This window comes from Diorhabda carinulata, chromosome X (assembly GCF_026250575.1).
Source record: "Diorhabda carinulata isolate Delta chromosome X, icDioCari1.1, whole genome shotgun sequence".
Lineage (NCBI taxonomy): Eukaryota > Metazoa > Arthropoda > Insecta > Coleoptera > Chrysomelidae > Diorhabda > Diorhabda carinulata.
Window position 1 is genome coordinate 42,085,457 of NC_079472.1, and position 22,395 is coordinate 42,107,851.

The window sequence follows — 22,395 nt, forward strand, 5'->3', positions numbered from 1 at the left end:
CGAGTGCGAACATTTGGCTTAAAACCTTTATATGGAAAATCTCTTTGATACTTCCGTGATGTGCTCAACCATGTAGGCCTGCAAACTTGTATGGCTCTGGATTCAGTTCCACATGTAACCTTAAGTTTTTTAATGAGAGGCAGAAATGTGGACAATAGGATTTATTTCTTCAGTTATCTTGTATTCTTTTTTATTAACTTCATCACGACTTTTATGGTCCAACCAAATGACCGGATAATTTCCATAAAAAATGAAGAAACTCGAGCACAATGTTATTTGTCTACTCCATTTCAATTTTTAAAAACACAAACAAAATAGGTATGTACTTGGGAAGTATACGAATAATCGTGATCCCTTTGAATCGAATATGATGATGAATGCTTTAATTATCTGTGAACAACTCAAATAACTCTCGTATGACAAGGAGTTCTGAGTACGTTCACCATTGAAATGTCAAAAATTCATGATGGCAATGTTAGATATGACATATTCACATCAGTGTTGCCATATCTCAAAACTTAAGTAGCAGACCTCGTATTGGCAAGAAAGTAGCCTGTGATTCCAAAAGAGAATACTTATAGGTAGATGATTCAATTATTTTCAATCAAATGATACCAATCATGTTTGCGATTTAATGCCGTTTAGGCAACTGGTTTCAAATTATATCAAATAAAATATAACATTTTTGTAATTGCTTATGTACATTTAGTGATTTATGTATTGAATAGCTTTAGCTATTTTGAAATGTTTGTACATTTAATAAAATGTTGAGGTGTTCAAGTGCTTTAAGAAGCGAAATATTACGTGCCCGATGTGACCCTAATAATTAGCGAAACTAGATACAATATTCATTCAGCAAAATGTATTTTTAATAGAAGGTTTCCTGATAGCCCTAATACGAGGACTTATTTTGAGGCGTTTATTTGAAACTTTGAAATAAGGGAGAGTATGAATGATGCAAATAAATATAACAAAAAATTGATAACGTGGCAAAAGTAATAGTAAATCTTACTAGTTCAACATTTCAAGTTACATCTACCTGTGATTTCAGTTTAAGAGCAGTACATAGAGTGTTGATAAAATAGGCATTTCACCCATACAAATTTAAAACACAAACGCAAATCCTCACATGAGATACGTACTAAGATTCCCGAGAAGGTGGATGTTCTGGCACATATCCTGGACCCCAATGCTAACAGATCCGTTAAACTTCAACATTTTATGAGATACTCTAGATGAATTCGGTAATTTAGAAATCATATTTGGGTTGGGCCTCATCCTCACTATTGTGGGACAGTGAAAAGGTATTTAAATGAAGAATATCCTGGTATATGAATTGGACGACGAGATTTAATGCTCTATCATTGGACCTCATTCCTTTGGATTTTTCTCTGTTGGGGTATTTTGAATCGTAGGTAAAATATGCAGCTATTTTGTCGGATATATATACAAAGTGGGATATGAAGCAAGGAAACTCATGTCGAGCAATCTATACGGTAGATTCTTCAATTTGTGATTAATATTATACATGAAAATTTGTATTCCATTGGTATAAAACGTAAGTGTGAAATATTGAGATGTCATTCTTATATTTACAATGTTTGTAAGTCGATAATTGCTTCGGCTGTTCCTCGAGAAGCGTGTCGCCAGAGAGCTTCTGTTGAAGAGAATGTTAAATAACGCGGACCAAATAACAATGATAGCCTGGTGTTCAGATTAGAGACCGCTGTAATGAGATGCAACAATATCGAAACTGGTCAACGGATTACGTTTCTCTCCTTGTAATCGTAAGTCATTAGAGATGTCAATAAACAATAGGGGATGTGTTACCTGTCTCTAATGGGCAAATGGTGACAGTTTTAACATTTAAGGCTACCATCTAAAATTATAAATTTTTTCTAACGATACACGATGTCTCAAATAAAAAATACAATTTTTACATAGGACATCCAATATTTGGTCACGTTTTTCAATTCTACATGAAAAACTTGGTCAACTTCTGATGAGGTTTCATGTATCTGAGTATTCTCGTTCTAGAAATATTCCATTTTTTTGCGGAACCATGAATCGTAATATTTGTTGTTCCATTATTTCATACTAATTAGCCTAGCGCGTGAGGCATAAATCTAGTTTTAACCTTTCTGAAGTTGTATATACTTTATCAAAAATGATGTATTAGTGTAGTTTTAGCAATACAATGCGTATCATATATCACGAATCATATTTAACTTATGTTATATAAGAAAAAGTAGATGACTCAATTTATTGAATATTAAAACAGTATAGCGAATGAGGACATTTTCATTTAGAGAATTGCTAACAGCTAATTAAGAATGCACCGACGCGTCATCTAATAGCAGCCATATGATTGTTCTAATATTTGAAGGAATACGAGGATGTATTGATATCTAGTTACCCTAGACCAGTTCCATGCATAAACAAAATATTGCGTTACCATAGCAACGAACAATAACTTATTAGAAGAGTCAGTGTAAAGTTTGACGTCAAAAAAGACAACCAGAGTTACGCAATAAATTAAATCAAAAAAGGTGTCCACCGAAATTGTGAAAATCGAAAAATTGGAGTATCGAGCCAACATCAAGTACCTGTATTTAAAAGGATTAAGAGGTAAGCAGATTTACGAAGATAGAGGTAAATTTTTCATTGAAGATGATGACCGATCGGAAAGGCCTGTTTCTGTGTCAGTTCCCGGAATTATCGATGCAGTTCATGACATGATTTTTTCAGACCGTCGAATTGGGCTAAAACGAATATCTGAAACACTGAATATTTCATATGAACGCGTTCATGATGGCGACACTCTGTTTCTCCAAGACCTAAGAAGTTTCGTGTCCAAAAATCTGCTGGAAAAGTTCTGCTTCAGTTTTTTGAGATTGCCATGGAGTAATCATGGTTGATTTTTTGGGTAAGTGTAGAACAATAACTGGAGATTACTCTTCGACATTACTGAACAATCTACGGAATGGTGAAAGAGAAAAGATGCGGAAAGCCCCTGCTCACAAATCTCATGTGGTCATTGCAAAAAATTCGTGATTTAGGGTTTGAATTGCTGCTAGAACATCCTCCTTAAGCACCAGATTTGGCTCCGTCCGACTATCACCACTTTCCTCAACTGAAAAAAAGTTTAAAATGTAAATTTTCTTCCAACGAGGAGGTGACAAAAGATGGTGGAAGTCTGGTTTGCAGAGCAAGAAGAAAAAATTTTTCTAGAGATTCCAAAACTCCGTTTTCAACAATCTTAGGAATTTTCGAACATTCAATTAAACATTCCAAGAAGAGTAATCTATTAAGTGACTTCCTATAATCTCACTAAACTTATTACTAAATATTATGACTATTCACTAGTTCATTATTGTGGAAAGTAGATTTGTCTGTGAATAACGCAAATTTGAAAAAGTTTGCTTTCTCGGCAAATCGATGAAATGCCTATGAACAAAAGCTTATTCTGTGGTCAAAGTCGTGTAAATACTCATACAGCGGAATATTATACGGATGGTATTTGTACTTTCTAAGCATTCTCTGGTTTCACTTATAACTGTATCTGTAGCTAGGGCTGAATTATTGATGGACACCAAGAATTCATTGTCTTCCTCGGTGATAACTATCATCGTTTCTTTTGCTTCGTGTCACCAATACGTAGCATTGAATTTTGCCATCACTGTTTCAAATCTTTCGCGGATGATCTGATTTAGGATATTTTTGTGCATATGTCTATTCTTGAGTAGAGGAAGTTTTCATCGCATTCATCTACGATAAAAATTATTTTCTGAAGACAATATTGTAGCAACTTTTAAAATGTACTACAAAGTATTATCCCTATAATAGAAAAAAAGCTAAAGTTATCTAGCTATATTATACAATATTGTATCTAAAATGACTGGCTCGGTCATGAACAAGGCCTTTATATGTTACATTTAGTATGAATTGACACTAGGAGACTTGATGAAACATTACTATTAAGAAAAATCAAAGTTAATATCAAGTGAGTTTGAAATGGCGATAAAATGAGAAAGAACATCGGTATACCATTCTCTTTTCTATACTGACTGGATCAGCAAAGGTATCGGAAGAGAGTAGAAAGGGATAGAGATTCGCAAATCAATGCTTTTTCTTTCTTTTTCTAATAGTACAATTTCACTTACATACTGCTATGTACTCTATGAGAAAACCCGTTGTTTTAAATAAAGTGCTGATGATTTCAGAACGACTATAGATAGATATAAGAAATCCTAAAGACCTACTATAGAAAGTGCTGTTGAATATATAAGGAAAATACAGGAGGTTCTATTTGAAGTATGAAATTGATTGATGTTTGAATTGAGTCAAAGTGTAATAATAGAATAATAAACATCACCTTTGATAGACTAAGTTATCTTGAATCGCGTTGTAAATTCTTCATCTCCACAAAATTGGAATGTCTCAAGAACAACAAAAACCTAGGTGTATGAAACCCTATTCAGTTGACCCAATTTTTTATGTAGCATTTAAAAATGTTATCAAATATAAGGTTTTCTATCAAGAGAAAAAGTATGTTTGATGTGGGACATCTTTTATGATTGAAAATTGTTTTAGATTATGATAGTTGTAACGAAAAATAAGTAAGTATGACAGTATAAGCTAACCAATTGCTACTATTATTTGATCTCAAATTAGATCTATTCGCAAAATTATTGTTCTGATTTAGCTCAAAACTAATGCTTCAATATCTATTTTAATAATGTAAGCATTTTTAGTATTATTAAAGAGGAGTTTTTTCCAGGAACAACCACAAAAGTGTACTCTTTTTTGATGTTGTCTTGCATATTGTTTTTTCAGTTGAGATAGTCCTATTATATTGTTTTCCTGTGAAATTAACGGTTTTTTATAATTTTTGAAGATCAATATCATTTTCGGTACATATCATGGCGTAATCGGCATAACTTAGGATTTTGATTTATTTTCAACTCATTCCGTAACTCATTCCGTAACCGTGAGGTCAATGAAGCAAAGAAATACTCGTTTGTTATATTCTAAGAATTTTTCAACCTGGCGTCGTAGGATAAATACTGTATATACGCAGAATTATCCTGACCTGAGTCTATGCTCTTCATATGATAGTAGTTCTAGTATAGTGATCGAGATTTTGTTATTGATAATGTTTAAAACGAGTATCGTTGCTGTATTCAGCACATTTATCCTCCTGCGGTCAGCCTAACACTCAGAATTACACTGTCTGATGGACGTTTCGATGTCCAAGTTATCATCTTCAGAGACTGAAGGTAAACTACTGATCTATTAAGTTAGAATTTCTGGAATCGTTGGCGATATTCATACTGAATATACTGTTTACACCACCACTAGATCAAAACTAACAATTACACTGTCTGACGCGCATGTCGATAACCAATTTATCGTCTTCAGTCTGTTGGTAATTGTTAGTGTTGGTGTAGTGAGGTTGTAAACAGTATATTCAGTACTGATCTATAATTATAACTTACTTCTGGTATATTGATTTTGTAATTTCTTCTTTTAATAGTTTTGCTAGGTTTTGCCCTCTGATATTTGACTTAATCCATAGAGCTCAGTTTCTTTCCGATGTTATCTTATTACCCTTCACATTTGTTTTTGGTGCTATAGAAGTCTCCCACCAATTTTTTCGAAAATTTTTCCCACTACTAACAGAAGTGTGTCTACTGGTATTAAATCCAGACTATATCTTAGTCATGAAATGGGTGCACCATATCCACTCCAACGACAAAAATGGTCATACATTTTCTCGAACTCCCAAAACTATGTGTGGAGCGTAAAAAACAAAAGTTGAGTTACCTCTGGCAATATCTTGTGATGTCAAAAATGGCAACGTTACAATTTGATATTGATTTTGTAAAGTTGGAAACTATCAACATTTTTTTACTTATTCAAAAATCGCAAGAATATTTTAAAAAATGCAACTGTGATATTACGAATTAACAAATAGAATTAATTCCAGAATTAATATGAATGCGTTCAAAATTTGATAATTTTCTATAGAGTATTCTCGGGAAAAACTATTTTTTAAAATCTATGCCCTCGTATTTGATGAGCTACAAATATTTCTAGCTCCAAAGATAAATATCCCTTAATAATCCAACACAAGCTCGTGGAAAAAATCTGTATTGTTCGCTTGAGAACAAAATAAATTATTGAAGCTGAGAATATTTTGCCCTATGGGGATACTTAGGATATCTTTTCCCATTTATGCTCTCGAATATCTTTTCTGATCGATGCAACACGTAGACGGATAAAGTAATGGTTTTTTAAAAATATTCTTTTACGTAAACTATCTACTTTTTCGAACTTTTATTAATAGCTTAATTTCAGAAGCTTGACTTGACTTGACAAATTTAATTTGTTAATAATTTTGAAAATTTTAATGATGTCAATCTATTTGTGGATTAATAGAACTAATGAAAATGACGTATAATAGATAGATATTTACCTGCGTATAATGCCCAGTGTTTCCTCTTCCAATAGGGCCAAAATGGAAGGATTTGTATTCGTTGAACCATTTGCTGATGGCATCCGCAAAATCAGGTTCAGTATCATAGTATCCACCAGGTGGTTTAGTTGTCCATGTAGTTGCTATATTTTGGCCCACAGGAAATCGTGCTAAAATATTATTAAAATTTTTTTTATATATATTTCTTTTAAATTCTGTATGGAATGTATTTATTAGACTTATTACAATTACAGCAACAGCAACTGCTAACTGCAGATTCAGGCTTATGAATTATTCCTATAATAATTATTTTAACATTTAATTCACACACAGGTGAAATTTGAAGATGACTCAGAAAAAAAATTTATTTGTCATATAAACTCCTGGACAAAATTAACGTACCTCTTTAAGTAATCTAAAACTAAGTTAGATTGAAATAATAATGAACACCTATAAATTGGTGGAATAACACTTCAGCATAATCTCAATTTGCATTGCCATCAAAGTTTGTTTTTGCTGGAAATGCATAAATAACCTATCATACCGCCAAATTGAAAAAAAAATCAGTAAAAGAGAATAAATGCATACGCGTCTTATCAATGCATTTATGCTTCCCGGAATGCTTGATATCAAATGTTCAACAAAAACTTGCGGTATATTCTGCCATTCTACAATAGCGACTTTTATGAGTTAGTTGTGTTCGGAAACTGGACGACTCTGATTCGAATCCTCTTTTTGATATAGTTCCATAGATGTTCTATACGATTCATATCTGGACTATTAGGTGGTACGTAATAAAGGGATATTAACATCATGTAAGAAGTCAATAACCTTGCCACGTCGAGAGTTGTCCTGCATAAAAAATTATCATTACATGTTCGACAATAATGTTGTCTAAGTAATATTGGGCATTCATAGACCTCATATGTATAAGGACTAATATCGTACGAGCATTGAACCAAATTCCTCCCCAAAAACATTTTAGAGCCACCACCAAAAGACACTTTACGAGAGATATAACAGCTGGTAAACCTTTCTCCTTGCCCACGCCAGACACGTTCACGTCCATCTGGAGCTTTAAGGCTAACTTTAGTTTCATTGGAGAACCGAACCCGTTTCCAATCATTGATGGTCAAATTCTGATGTAGACTTGCAAAATTTAATCTCTAAACTTTGTGCTCTCCGGTCATCAAGGGTTTTTTGGCTGGTCTTCTGTTGCTTAATCCTGCTTCATGTAAACGCATTCTAGCCTTTTGAAACGATATTTCTGATAATTCATTTTCACGTTGTCTCAAAAACGATCATCAACTTGATTAGTGCAACGTTTTCGCCCTTGTCCTGGTCTTCTACGGCACGAACCCGTTTCATTATATCGCCTCACTATGCGACTGATGCTGGAATGATGTCTTCCTAACAAACCAGCAACATATCGAATTGAAACATGCATGTAATAAAAATAATTACAATCAACACCTTGCTTCTAACAGAAGCTTTTCTTTAATCAGCACTTTTTAAGAAAATGTTAACATGTTTTGGTCTAAAACGAGGTTTAAAACGAAACAAGATCATGTTATAGTGTATGTAGTATAGTGACAGTTATTATCCAATAATAATTAATTAATTTTGTACAAGAGTTAATATAATTGACATATTTTACTTAAATAAAAAATAAGGAAGTTGAAAAAAGTGAAGAAATTATCGTAATTCTAGTCCTCTTAAAAGATTTATTACATTCTGACGAGTCTAGACGATGTCTTTATGATAGTTTTCTGAGACTCGTTGAGAGGAACTCATAAAATTAGAAGTTCCTTCCGCACTAACACATGACATCCTCTCTTACATCTTACTTACACGAGCCCAAGGGAGATGTTTTCGATCCAAGTGCTGATCGAACACATCTCAAACGACACCTAACTTGCTTTTTAGATACTGTTGTTGGGTTCAAACTAATTTTGGCAGCTATATTCAAATATACCATTTAAAAGCTATGTACTTGAAGCTTTATACGTGATCCTATAAGTCATCATCAGTGCACAATATTGAGTTACATTAGACATCATTTCTGGTACTATGCTTCCTACTGATTACATGTCTAAACAAGTTCGAAAACTTAGGACAACACATGTAATACAATACATGAAACAACTTTGTGGGCACTATCCAAGAAAAATACCACTGACTGACAGGTTTCTAGCAGCATCAGATCATGCGATTTCTACTCTACTAAACAAATTTATTGAAGAAAAAACCGATCCATCCAGAAGTTACCTGCCTGTTGTCTTCACACGAAAAAAGGTCCGATTCTAAAGAAATCTCATTAAGTGGCAGTAGCATTTGGATTTAAAAATTTTTATGAATTATTTTGTGATATTTTTACATTTTCAAAATGGTAAATATTATGATTAAGCAATTAGTATTCCTACTTTTTGCAGATTTTCGAGTGTTTCTGGGCCACTGTACAATGTATCAACTAAAGATTACGAGTTCTCTTGGATGACTATAATTTTCTTTGATATACTTACAGACGTCCCTTTGGTGATCATGAGTTTCAGAATAGCATGTCTGGGTCCATTTTTGAGCTCGTTCGGCCAGCTCCTCGTCCCATTTCTATGAAATAAAATATTCCTTATAATAAATAATATCACTCTAACGTCACCAACAGTAAACATTATATACTCTATTCTCTCCTCACAGTTGAAACACATACAAACACACAACAAAACGTCTTGTAACTAATGAAATACATTCTTAAGCGTTATTATGTATGACTTCTCACTCTTGAATATCGTCGGCGTTGCGAATATTCTGCGGTTTTCATGTTACCTGATAAGCTCGTTTACCAGTAAAATGGCCGACGACGGGGATTAATGCAGTTGTACCCGCTTACTTAAATAAATAAACAATCTATTACACACTCCGAAAAGCTGTTTGTATGGTCGAGTGCTTCTTTCATTTCAGCCTAAACTACACCCTCCTAAATCCACCACAATTCCAGCCCTGCAGAGAAATTTTTTTCCCTAAAGCAGGGCCAATCCTGAAATATTATTCAACTATAGGAATAATGTCCCTATTCCATTCATAAACAATCCAACGAACCTCCCTCTTTCAAAAGGACAAACAATATTAAAGAGTTCTATTCATAAGGATTCATATATTTTGTTTATTGCAGCTGTCATTTAAAAAACTATTATTTTCATTCATAATTTTAAAGACAAATTTCAATAATCCGTGCATAATCTTTGGTATATATGAGAATAGGGAAGATGCAAATATGATATCTATCTTATTTCTTAGACCTTTTGATATGTTTATGTTTCTTAATCTTCTTGATTTTAGGTCTCTTCTGTTTCAAAATTATTTTTTTTTAAAATAATTTTTGTAAGATAGATAAAATTGACCTCTCGACTTTTCTTTAAGTCTTTATCAAAATATTTATTTTATATAGTATATAAATATAAAATTGATTGATACCACTACATAAAAAAGGAGATGACCTAATGTACGAAATCTTCAGAGTAATATGCTTATCGTCAGTTGGTTTGAAAGGATATACGAAAATCATTTAGACAAAGTTAAGGAATTACTTTAATAAGGAAATGGAGCAGGAGCTTAGTAGAAAGGAGTCGCATATTACATTCATAAATTTGAAAGCTTCATTCGACTAAATAGATCGAAAAATGGTATGGGATATGTTGAGAATTGATCAATTGACAGCTGACCCGAACCCAACCTAACCTTGACCCTATCCAACTTCACACTATACTTTTGTTTTATATAGAGTCAAAGTTGGTAATTATGTATTCCAATGTATTCTGATTTTATTAAAAATTAGTAGGCGATAAGCACCTTTTGACAGTTTCATGTAATAGTGACACAAGCGAAAAGAAAGGCGAAAGAAAAACGTGCTCCGAAATTGTTATTTCGTTATTATTGTTATTTGAACGCACTTTTGAAATCCTGTTCAATAAATCGAACATTGATCAAGATTGAACTCAATTTATTTGCAACTACAAACCCAAAACCCACTGTAAATTTAACAACAGGTTATGGGCCCAGGGCAGCTGTAAAAGGGTTTTGTTGTAAATAAAGCCAGGAAAGCGACGGCGAAGTCCAGAAAGCAGTTCAAAACGTCAGAATCGGCACGCAGTCAGGCACGCAGTCAGGCGACCACATCCGGCTCGCACAGCAAGTCAACGTTGAACAACGCACACGCAAGTCATTTTAAGTCAGAAAATCGTCACGAAAGATTGTAAATTCATTTTGTTTATTTAAAAATGTCAGAAGTCCGTCAAATTGTAGAATTTAAATGCAAAATGGATACTGTAAAATCTCAGTTGGAGATGTTAAGTGAAGATAGTCAGGGGAATGTCAATTTTATTTCTTGGCGATTTAAATTAAACCTAGTACTTAAGAACAAAGACCTGTTTGAGATTGTATCAGGCACGAAAGTCAGACCAGCAGGTGCTGCGTCAGATGCAACTGTTTCAGCTTGGACAAAGAAAGATGTCGAAGCTCAAACACTGATAGGTTTAAATGTAAACAGTAAGATAGTTAACAAAATTGTTAATTGTAAAACTTCCAAAGACATGATAGACAAATTAGTTAGTTTATATGGTACAAAGACTGATGTAACTTTAGAAACGTCCCGAATCAAATTCTTTACCTTTGAGTATGATGAGAGCAAGTCAGCAATAGAGAGCTGTATGGAGATCATGGACTTGGCAGAGGAATTGTCAACTGAAAATGATCCAATGAGGGAAAGTTGGGTCATGACGTGGATTTTGAGTGTCTTACCGCCAAAACTGGCACATTTCAGAACTGCGTGGAACAACGTGACGGGACATGCAAAGAACTTGGACACACTCATCGAACGTCTGAGACTTGAGGACGAGCAGCTTAGAGAACCGACGACAAACGCAGAGGGCAGTACCAGCAACGGCAGTCGTCGAGCAAGCAGGACAAGTCACAGTTCACATGTTACAAATGTGGGAATCCAGGTCACGTGATCAAGGAGTGCAAAGGAAAGGCATGTCAGAAGTACATTGAGTATTGCAAGAAGAAATACTCATGTAACAATTGTAAGCAGAAAGGCCACTTCGCAAAGGATTGTCCATCCCGAGAAGATGGAAATAAGTCAGCAAATGGAAAACCCAAGAAGGCATTTTTGACCACAGCTCTCTCGACAGTGGACAACGACATCTCGCAGGACAGGGCAACTTCATGGTATCAAGACAGTGGAGCCAGTCAACACATGACGTTTCATCGAGAATGGTTTGTACAGCTTGTCGAGCTGGACGAGCCAATCCCAATTGTGATCGGAGATTCGGAGATCGGAGATGGCGTTGCAGTCGGGAACATTGAGATGGAGGCTTTTGATGGTCAAAAGTGGTATCCAGTGGTACTTGAAGATGTGATCTATGTACCAAATCTCAACTTTAATCTTTTCTCAGTCAGTCATATGTTAGACAAGGGACATGTACAGAAGGCAGATGAAAACGAGTCGACATTCCATTGTAAGAAAAGCAACGAGGTTGTGGCAGTAGCAAGGCGCAAAGGAAATTTATACAAAATGATGCTCAGAAGAGAAGGACAGGAAGAAGAGGCAAGTTTGATGGTTCAGTCGATCAAAGTATGGCATGAAAGACTCGCCCATCAAAACGTGAAGTATGTGAGGGACATACTGAAAAGGAAAGGGATCAAGTATGTTGATGACTGGAATAATTATGTGTGCACAGGGTGCGCATATGGCAAGCAACATCGATCCGCACATCCAAACAATCCCAAGACAGCCCAGCAGCCGTTAGATCTTGTTCATGTCGACACTGGAGAGATGAACATCCCATCCCTGGGAGGAGCAAAGTATTGGCTCATGTTGAAGGACGACTTCACTCACTACCGAAGCTGTTATTTCATGAAGACGAAAAGTGAGGCCCCTGAGAAGATTGCAAGCTACCTGAGACTTGTAGAAAATCAACTAGGAAGGAGAGTGAAGAGCCTGAGATCGGACAACGGCACGGAACTGAAGAATGCAAAAACGAAAGAACTCATGGACAAGTTGGGAATCTTTCACACCTTTACGAATGTACACACGCCAGAGCAAAATGGAAGGGTTGAAAGAGAAATGAGAACTATTGTCGAAGCAGCCAGGGCAGCGATACATGAAGATGGATTGAACGAGAAACTATGGGCAGAGGCAATGAACCACGTGATCTTCACGATCAACCAGACAGGAACCAGCAACGTACCAGGAAAGAGTTCAGCAGAATTGTGTTTTGGAAGGAAAATGAAGATTGAGAAACTGCGACCTTTTGGCTGTGAATGTTATGTGCTGACCCAAGCACAAAAGAGAGGCAAAATAAATAGAAAATCAGAAAAGGGAATTCTGGTTGGCTATGACATTGATTCGCCCTGTTACAGGATTTACATGAAAGAGAAAAGAGAGGTCATTACTTCAGACAATGTAATCTTCGACGAGGAGAGGATATGACAGAGGCAAGGCACTGAAGTTGAGACATCGGCAACAGAGTGTACACTTGAGAAGAAAGAAGAAAGCAGCAGTGAGTCAGACGAAGAAGAAGACAACTGGAAGACTGGAGAAAGTGAGAACGAAAGTGGGACACAACCGCCAGAAGAAGAGCCAGGAAGAAGTTTGCGAGATCGTCGAACTTTGCAACCACCACCGAGACTGAGAAACTATGTACTTAATAACAGACATGGAGGAATGAGCGCAAAAGTAGTCATGATTGGTGAAGCTGAAGACATTCCGGTGAGTCAGGCACTTAAAGATGAAAAGTGGAGAAAAGCAAAACCTAACCAAAGATATGGAACGAGAGAGTCACTACACACTTTGTAAAGAAAGTTGGCCTGATCAACGCAGATGACGACCCGTGTATTTACTACACCAAGGACAAGAGCATTATGCTTTCACTCTTCGTGGATGATGGACTGATAATTGGGAAAGATGAAAAGAGAATATTTTGACTTTTGAAGGAGATAAGCAAGGAGTTTCAGATTACTTACAGTGAGAAAGTTCAGGACAAGTTGACGTACTTGGGCATGGAAATCAAGGTCGACAAAGATGGAATCTTCGTGAATCAGCCTCGGTACACGGAGAAGATCTTGAGGAGGATGAAACTCGAACAGTGCAACCCAGCATCCACACCGATTGAGCAAGGAATGATCACCAAGAAAACAAACTTCAAGAACGACGAGGCACTACCGGCGAAGAACAACTATCGCGAGGCGATAGGGAGTTTGTTGTACCTCGCTACAATATCTCGACCAGACATCAGTTTCGCCGTGAACTACCTCAGTCGATTCTGCAACAATCCCATGAAAAGCCATCAGGCGATGGTGAAACGTGTATTTCAGTACTTGAGAGGGACAGTGACAGCAGGAATCTACTTCGGAGGAGGCAAAGAACTCGTAGCATACACCGATTCAGACTTCGGAGGAGACCCTGAGACAGGAAAGTCGACAAGTGGAGTATTGGTGATGAGAGGAGGACCAGTAGTCTGGTACTCACAGAAGCAGCGTTTGGTAGCGACTTCAACCGCAGAAGCTGAGTACCGAGCCGCAGTGTCTGTGATTGGAGATGTGTGCTGGATCAAGAGACTCGCACTGGAACTTGGTATCCTGGAAAGTGATCAGCCGATCACTCTGAAAATCGACAACATGTCAGCGATTCACATGTTACAGAATGCACACGAAGGAAAGACAACCAGAGGCAAGAGACACCTTGAGATACCACGAAAACACATTCAGCAACACGTCGGCAACACTGTGACACTGCAACACGTCGAGAGCAGCAAACAGATTGCAGACATTTTCACAAAAGCACTCAACAGAAAAGTTTTTGAGACACTTCGCTGTAAATTGATCAAGGAGGAGTGTTGACAATTGATCAATTGACAGCTGACCCGAACCCAACCTAACCTTGACCCTATCCAACTTCACACTATACTTTTGTTTTATATAGAGTCAAAGTTGGTAATTATGTATTCCAATGTATTCTGATTTTATTAAAAATTAGTAGGCGATAAGCACCTTTTGACAGTTTCATGTAATAGTGACACAAGCGAAAAGAAAGGCGAAAGAAAAACGTGCTCCGAAATTGTTATTCCGTTATTATTGTTATTTGAACGCACTTTTGAAATCCTGTTCAATAAATCGAACATTGATCAAGATTGAACTCAATTTATTTGCAACTACAAACCCAAAACCCACTGTAAATTTAACAACAGGATAGTATGAAGAAACTAGAATAATCAGAAAAATAACATAGAGATGGGAATAAAACAAGGAGATAGTCTTAATCCTCTTCTATTAAAAGAGAGGAACTAAAAAATGCCAACAATAATTTGCTACAAAAACCTAGAACCGATAAAAATAGACGGATTACTAGCAGATACATTTAAGAAAATAAAAGAAAAAGTATACATATGGATAAAGACCTGAGAATTATTAGTAAATATTAAGAAATGCAAACGGATGATAGGTTAGTAAATCAGAACAGAGAACATGGGAAAGATTTAATAATGAAAGGATAAATAATAGATAGTGACCACCTTCGAATATCTAGTATTCCTTTTCACAGAAGATGGAAAAAGAGATATAGGGAAAAAAGAAAATAATAAATAGAAGACATAAAAACAAAAGTATACAACTCGATAACTGTACCCACGTTAATATAAGGAAGTGAAACTTGAATAATTTACAAAAAGATACATAGTAGAATAGTTCCACCGGAGATGGAACAAATAAAGAAAGTAGCAGGGAAAACGAGGATGGATAGGAGGAGAAATGAGGTAATTAAACAAAAGCTCAAACACTAACAAATAGGAAACAAAATACTTGAGAAATGTTTTTATTGGTATGAAAAAATAAAAGAGTAACACCACAGAGTCTAAGAAGAAAAGTGACAGATACAAAAATATATAAAAAACGAATGATATGAAGACCCAGGAAAACTTGGCTACAACAAGAAGCGCAGGAAGGGAAAAGACAAAGGAAAACATTCCAGCAGATGAATCGAGTAACAAAGAATCATATAAAATCTCAATACTCTGACACTAGAAAGGGCATAAAGAGTTCTAGAGAAGAAGAAGAATATAATATTTATTTTTAAAATATATTACGAATTGCAATAACAAAGCCTATTTTAAAACAGCAATCAACGTTTAGTGACGTCACTCCTGCTATGGCAACTTTTTTCAGATTATGGTTGTAAGATTGAATGTTATTTTATGCGATTTCATGTTTTCTTCTTGTTGTTATTACTGATTTAGGTTTTAGTGGTATTCAAAATTATGAGGTATACCTTTTTTCAGAAAAAGTTTTCCTTCATATCTTTTAAACTTTATCGAATTTTCGACTTCGTTCTCCGATTATGAAATTAAAAATATGTTTTAATCAAGTATAGGGTAAGTACGTAATAGAAAATTCTACAACTATTAACAAGATTCAAACGATATAATATTAATCAAAAATATCTATTACAATCAAACGGCAGTAGTGCGTGTTGAGGACATGGAGACAGACGAAATCGAAATTCAAAAAGGAGTTTGCCAAGAATGCATTCTTTCTCCACAACTATTTAATCTGTATTCTCAGTTTGTATTTCAGAAAGTTCTAGAGGACATGAGTGGGTAAACATTGGAGGAAAATTAATCAACAACTTAAGATTCGCCGATGATACTGCCATACTGGACGAGGGCGAAGAAGATTTAATCTTTATTCTCTGTTTGTATTTCAGAAAGCGCTGGAGGAGAGACATGAGTGGATAAACATCGGAGGAACATTAATCAACAAATTAAGATTCGCCGATGATACTGCTATACTGCCTGAGAATGAAGAAGATCTTCAAATACCATTAGAGAGAATCAAACAGTTTCAAAGAGAGTGTAAAAATGTAGGACTCACTATAAATATAGGAAAAATACAAGTTCCTTGATTTAGTCATAAACGATCAAATGGATCCAGACGAAGAAATCAAGTTCAGAATTGAAATGGCTCGAAAATCATTTGTCAAGTACTCCTCAATGTTTGCAAACAGAAATATAAACCTCCACGTCAGAATAGGATTCATGGAATGTTATGTGCGGTAAACACTGCTGTACGGAGTGGAAACCTGGACTTGTAATGCTCAAATGATAAAAAAACTTGAAGCATTTGAGATGTGGCTCTATAGAGGCATTCTGAATATACCCTGGACTTATAGAATCACCAACGATAAAGTACTAAGACGCAATGGTCGCAAAAGAAAGCTGTTGACAATTATCAAAATAAGAAAAAAATCTTACATATGACACAACTTACGTAAGGACAAGTACCTACTGCTACAGAACATAATGCATGGCAGATAAGAGGGAAAGAAAGGCATCGGCAAGAAAAAGAAATCCTGGCTCCGTAACACAAGAGAATGAACAAATCTCAGCCTCGAAGAATTGTTTCATGTTGCGAGAGACAGAGACGCATTTAAAAACGTGGTCGCCAACCTTCAATGAGACGACGGCATGAGAAGAAGAAGAAGAAAAATAGGGTAAGTTACTAACGTATTTTTACATACAATCAGGTTAACTAAGCATATAAAAAATATATTCATCAACTTGCATTACAGCATCGGATAATGGACTTTCGAAAAAAATTGTCTGTTCTCTTCGTAGCTTGAAACCACTTTTTTTTAGTTTTAGGTTAGAAAGACGAGTCAAATACAGTTTAGTTGGACCCTTTGTTGAAGTAGTGGATGGAGGTTGAAGTAGCAAATGGACACATTTGCAAAAAACATGAGTCATCAAAGCTTATTTTTCGGAATATTAGTGGTATTGTTACGCTCATTTGATGTTGATGGATAGTCCATTTTGAATTTTTGCAAAAAAAATTTCTCCTCGAAAATATATGCAAAAGTATGAAAGTATGAATTACGTCATCTAAACGTAGGTTCGTTTTCGGGTGAATATTTAAATTGTCAACTTACATATTTTTCCGATAAATTACACTGTTTTACTTCTTTAATATATTTGTGGTCCATTATACATGCAATTCTTTAAAATGAATGCAAAAATAAAATATTGCATGTTGCCTATCCAAGTGAAGGGAATATTTCATCTGAAATCTCCACTGTTGAAAATCATCATACTTACAGTAGTATATATTTGCTCTCTGACAAATAACTATGATAAGATATTCAAGTAGGGTAAGTATTTAGCTATAAATAATACAATAAAGTAACAGTAGCCATTTTGTTTTGATTAATCTGGAGTTTTTGTTTTGTAGCGCGTCAGATTACTGGTCAATTCAATAGAGTGTTTGTATTGATTGACAAAATTGATTATATCTCAATAAATGGACGATTTTTCAAAAACAAATCATATAAGAAGGTCTAAGAAGTAAAAAGAGGAATTCCATTATTCGAAACTGTGGACTTCCTCTGTTAGTAGTTCACTAAGGAAGAGTACTGCTTTCTTCTTTCCAGCTTCAACGGACTCAAATCTAGATTTCACCTAAGGCAACAAATAGAAATTGCATGGCGCAAAATAGCTGAAAAGCTCTTGAGGATAATGCGAAACCAATGACCTCTACTTCCATGTTTCGTGTCCCTTTCCTTTATTTAATCAAAAATATGACAGTATTAATGTTGATTGATAGCTCGACCTTCTATAAACCAACAAAGGTACAAAAAAGTACACTTTCGCATGGATATCGAAAAATAAAAAATAATCGTCATTGATTCGTTCATGAGGACGAGATCTTTCATTACATGGATTATTGCTTTGTTTTAGGATCATAAGTAAACAATCAGGATCAAATTTTTATCAATTTCTACTGTTATAGCTATTGCATAATTACTTAATCGACGGTTATGATTGAAATTACTGTTTTGGTATGGAGGAGATACCCGGACAAGAATTATTTAATACGACTTTCATTTCAAAAACCAATTTTATCGCAAGATACGGAAATGCAAAAGAACAAATAATACATAGAGTTACCAGTTTTGAATATCGGGCAGTCATTTTTGCAGAAAATGAAAAAATAGATATATAGATAACGAGTAAAGTAAGAAAAGCAAATCAAATATAATACGCTCTGAATAAGACAATTTTCAGGAAATAACAAATAGCCAAGACAAAATTAAAAAACTTTAATATATACAGAAATGCTGATTTGTTTACTGTAGCTGGAGGCATTATATTCGTAATAGAATATTGTAAGGTGACACCTGTCGTTTTTTATTATTATTCTTGAATCGATCCTCCTTAGTATACATTCAGTCTCTGAAGATGATAACTTGGTTATCGAAACGCCCGTCAGACAGTGTAATTGTTAGTGTTGGTGTAATGGTGGTGTAAACAGTATATTCAGTATGAATATTGCCAACGGTTCCAGAAATTCCAACTTATTAAATAGCAGTAGTCAATTATGTAAATTATTTGTAGTTTTATTAGAGGCACTTGCATTATATATATATATATATATATATATATATATATATATATATATATATATGTATATTTAAATTAGATATAATTTTTTTACTATTGTGCATACTGTGCATACATTCGTTACAACTACAAAATTCAATGACCAAAATAATGTAATTTAAAAAAGTTAGAAAACAATTAGCTTATAAAATTAAAGAAATTTACTTGCAATGAACTTTTTATACGGCTCCATCACTCTATAAGAAGTTTAATTTAATATAATATATAATTGTAGACTTGGAAATAATATTATGGGGAGCTTCTTCAAGCTAATTTAATTGGAAAGAAGGAAAGATTATTTTTGATCAAGTATTTGTATATTTATTAAATGTAAAAAACTACTTCGAATTCTGTTATAAATTGAATTATCATTTTAAACGAATAAGTGTACGCTAAATGATTTCTTTCATATTTTACTGACAAGGGATTCTATTGCCAGAAATTTCTTTTTATATCAGAACAATTCTAACAAAAGAGAACTGTTCATCAGTTTTGTTAATAAAAGCGCCAGCTTTCATTTTAGTCTAAAAATAGATCGTTTTTGTATTTTGCTCAGTGCCTAGTATAACATAAATGAAATAACTCAATTGTCTGTTGGTTTTATCAGAGACTGACTAAAATATTTTTTGAATTTGTTGAAAGTATGAACCGGTCGACATACATTATGTATTGAAGTTTAAGTAGATACAAAAAAGTATCATTTACATATGTATTTGAGGACCGCCAGACATCGATTTGAGGTGATGAATGTTTATGATATAGTTCTTCCAACTGCAATCAACTGCAGAAGATAGTTATGTGAGAAAATATCAATATTTTATAAATACGCATAGTACTCATACCAAATTAAGAAACGAAAAGTGATGTTTACTCCCCGTATAAAATTCGGTAAACGTCTAACAAACCGTCAGTCCACGTGGACGTGATGAAAGAAAACATCGAATCTTAAACGTAAATGCATTTCTATTGGTCGAAGCTATCGGAAGCAAACAGAGAATTGCGTACTGTTATTAAAGGTTTAAAGTTATAGAAAATTTATTATGTTGATAAGCTGTGCAAACTCTTCTCAGACGACCTCCTTACTATTGCTTATTTAGTTTTATAGAATTAATATGAGCAAACGTAAAATCGGAGTTACGAACATGTTATCAGTCTCCACAACTGAGTGAAAAGGTTGTAGAACTCGTAAAGAAAGTTCTAGCAGCAGACCGCCAAGAGATTTGGAAAAACTGTGTTGAACATGTTATCTAAGAAGAAGATGAGTATATGGTATCACCCTCTTTACAACCTGTTATAATTCAATCGAATGATGACGCTACTTCAGACGATTCTGACTACCATTATTATTATAAAGATAATTTAGAATTGAAATGTTTTTTTTTTTATTTTGTTTTATTTGCAAAGAATTTATGTTCCTGTATGTTTCGTGTTTTGAAATTTTGTTTTCTGGAAAAAAAAAAAACGAATGGGGTACCAAAAGGGCTCAGTTCACGTCTGGTACCTTGTTTAAACCAGGTAAATTTTACTCGTCTATTTACGTTTAACAATTTAATATTCAGTTGTAGCAAGTTAACGGGGTATAATAACGATTTTTTTTAAATTTCCAAGTAGAATTACAATTGAATACATCTGTTTGAATAACGGCGTATTCGATTGCGTTTTTAAAAAATATTTTCAAAAGTATTTATGAAAGTAATAAATTTATAAAATGAGATATCTACGTCTATGGTAGATCAAATAAAATTGTCGGCAAGTGTTTTGAACTTGATATTAGCAGAACTATACTTTGTTCTAAATAATTTCAATTCATGAATGAACTGGGCTAGATTATGTGAAAAGTAATGTTAATTGGACATTCTCCTTCCAATCATATCTCACAAATGTTCGATGTGATTTAAATATAGTGAGCAGCGCAACAGCAAATAAATAATTGTAGAAACTCCACAGTTCGACGTAGACGGGTGTCTTGCTGTTAAGAGCTTTGGGGCGCCCATTTAGATTAGACAGTTCTCTTCTAAACTATTACTTCAATAAGCCTGCGTATTTAAACGGCAAACTAACATTATGGTCATGGTGTGAAAAAATCAAGATTAAGAATCTTTTAGATGTAACATAGTATATTTGAGTGATTCTATTTTATTTGATCTTTAACTAAAATTGTACTCCTCTGAATAAGTGATAATTTTCTATGTTTATAATACACGGGCTTATCCAACTTCCACTCATTTCAGTATGTAGAATTTGAAATTATGGACAAAAACAGATAATATAAAAATGAACGTTCTCGATTCAAAAGTTCATCAACCATTTTTGTATAACTGAACATTTTTACCGTAGGTATCGCTACTTTTTCGAACTTAACTGTCACATATGCCCTTCTTAACTTTTGTGTTTCTAGTCTTCTTACATATGAGAATTGGAAATTTTTTGCTAATATGTACCATTATAGAATGTCTAGCAAATTGTTTACTTGTAATTTTTGGAGATCTTATTCGACACTAGTAAGGAATCATTTTTGTTACTCATATACAATGTTTCTCTTTTGGTGATGTCTCTTTACTGGAGGCTACTACTCATTCAAATTGCAATCTATTTTTGTTCAATCTTATTAACCCTTCTAAATTCAAACCTGACTAATGTTTTTCAATGAACATAGCTTCCCTTTGGTTTTCACCCCTTCTCCTCTTTTTTGCTTGTGACCATTAAATGTATGTAATAATGTATTAAAGGTATACTAGTTGCCTTAAATACCTTAAATTTTATGTAATGGAGCAGTTACAGTTTTACTCAACTTTTTCAATTTTTTTCGATTCCTTGGGTTTGTGGAGTATTATTTTTCATACAGTTTCATTCTTCTTACAATTTTTTTTACTGAAAATAAGACACATTCGGGTAGTTTTGTTTACAATTCCTGATTCCTCCTTTTTTGTAGGTTGATTATTGTTGTCTTTAGAATTGTCTTTGGTTATTTATGTTCAATATCCGGTACTTTAGCTAACTTTCTGCAGCTTCTCAAGAATGTTTTGCTAACTGCAAATGACTGTGGATAAGATAAGATAACATAACCTCTAAGCTATAAAATTAATGGATTGGGAAAATGTATCCGCTTGTACCTTGAAATAAAATTACCTCATATACCTTGGAACGCGTTCCATGGTACAGGAGGTTAGATTGGTAAGAAGAGAGATCCAGTAAATCCTGGTGCCTGGTGCTTCAGATAACAGAGGAAAATATGAATATGCGGTGGCCAATGTGGCCAATAGAAACAAAATATGCAGTTACTGGGATGCAGAGCAAATTGCTGGTGAGGAGTGGACGCGCGGCTTTCTTAAAAGACGTTAACCGAGGCAACAAGTCTTAGCAGATCGACATGTTTATATTATTTATATTTATATTATTCTTAAACAATTACGATTTACATTTGTCCATTGAATC

The 22,395-nt window shown here is 34.4% G+C and overlaps 1 protein-coding gene and 1 long non-coding RNA gene across 3 annotated transcripts in view; one reads left to right on the top strand and one right to left on the bottom strand.

Annotated features, from left to right (window-relative positions):
- LOC130900767 (uncharacterized) overlaps window positions 1-18,691 on the top strand; it is a 32,883-nt gene extending 14,192 nt beyond the window's left edge. The window contains exons 2-3 of the long non-coding RNA XR_009060217.1: window positions 16,233-17,018; window positions 17,164-18,691. This is a non-coding gene — a long non-coding RNA (uncharacterized LOC130900767). The remainder of the gene's footprint in view (window positions 1-16,232; window positions 17,019-17,163) is intronic.
- LOC130900766 (venom allergen 5 2-like) overlaps window positions 1-22,395 on the bottom strand; it is a 90,548-nt gene that overhangs the window by 16,280 nt on the left and 51,873 nt on the right. For both annotated transcript variants that reach the window (XM_057811631.1, XM_057811632.1), the window contains 2 exons: window positions 9,001-9,085; window positions 6,479-6,648 (listed from right to left, as the gene is read on the bottom strand). In XM_057811631.1, the coding sequence (XP_057667614.1) occupies window positions 6,479-6,648; window positions 9,001-9,085 (255 nt within the window). The remainder of the gene's footprint in view (window positions 1-6,478; window positions 6,649-9,000; window positions 9,086-22,395) is intronic.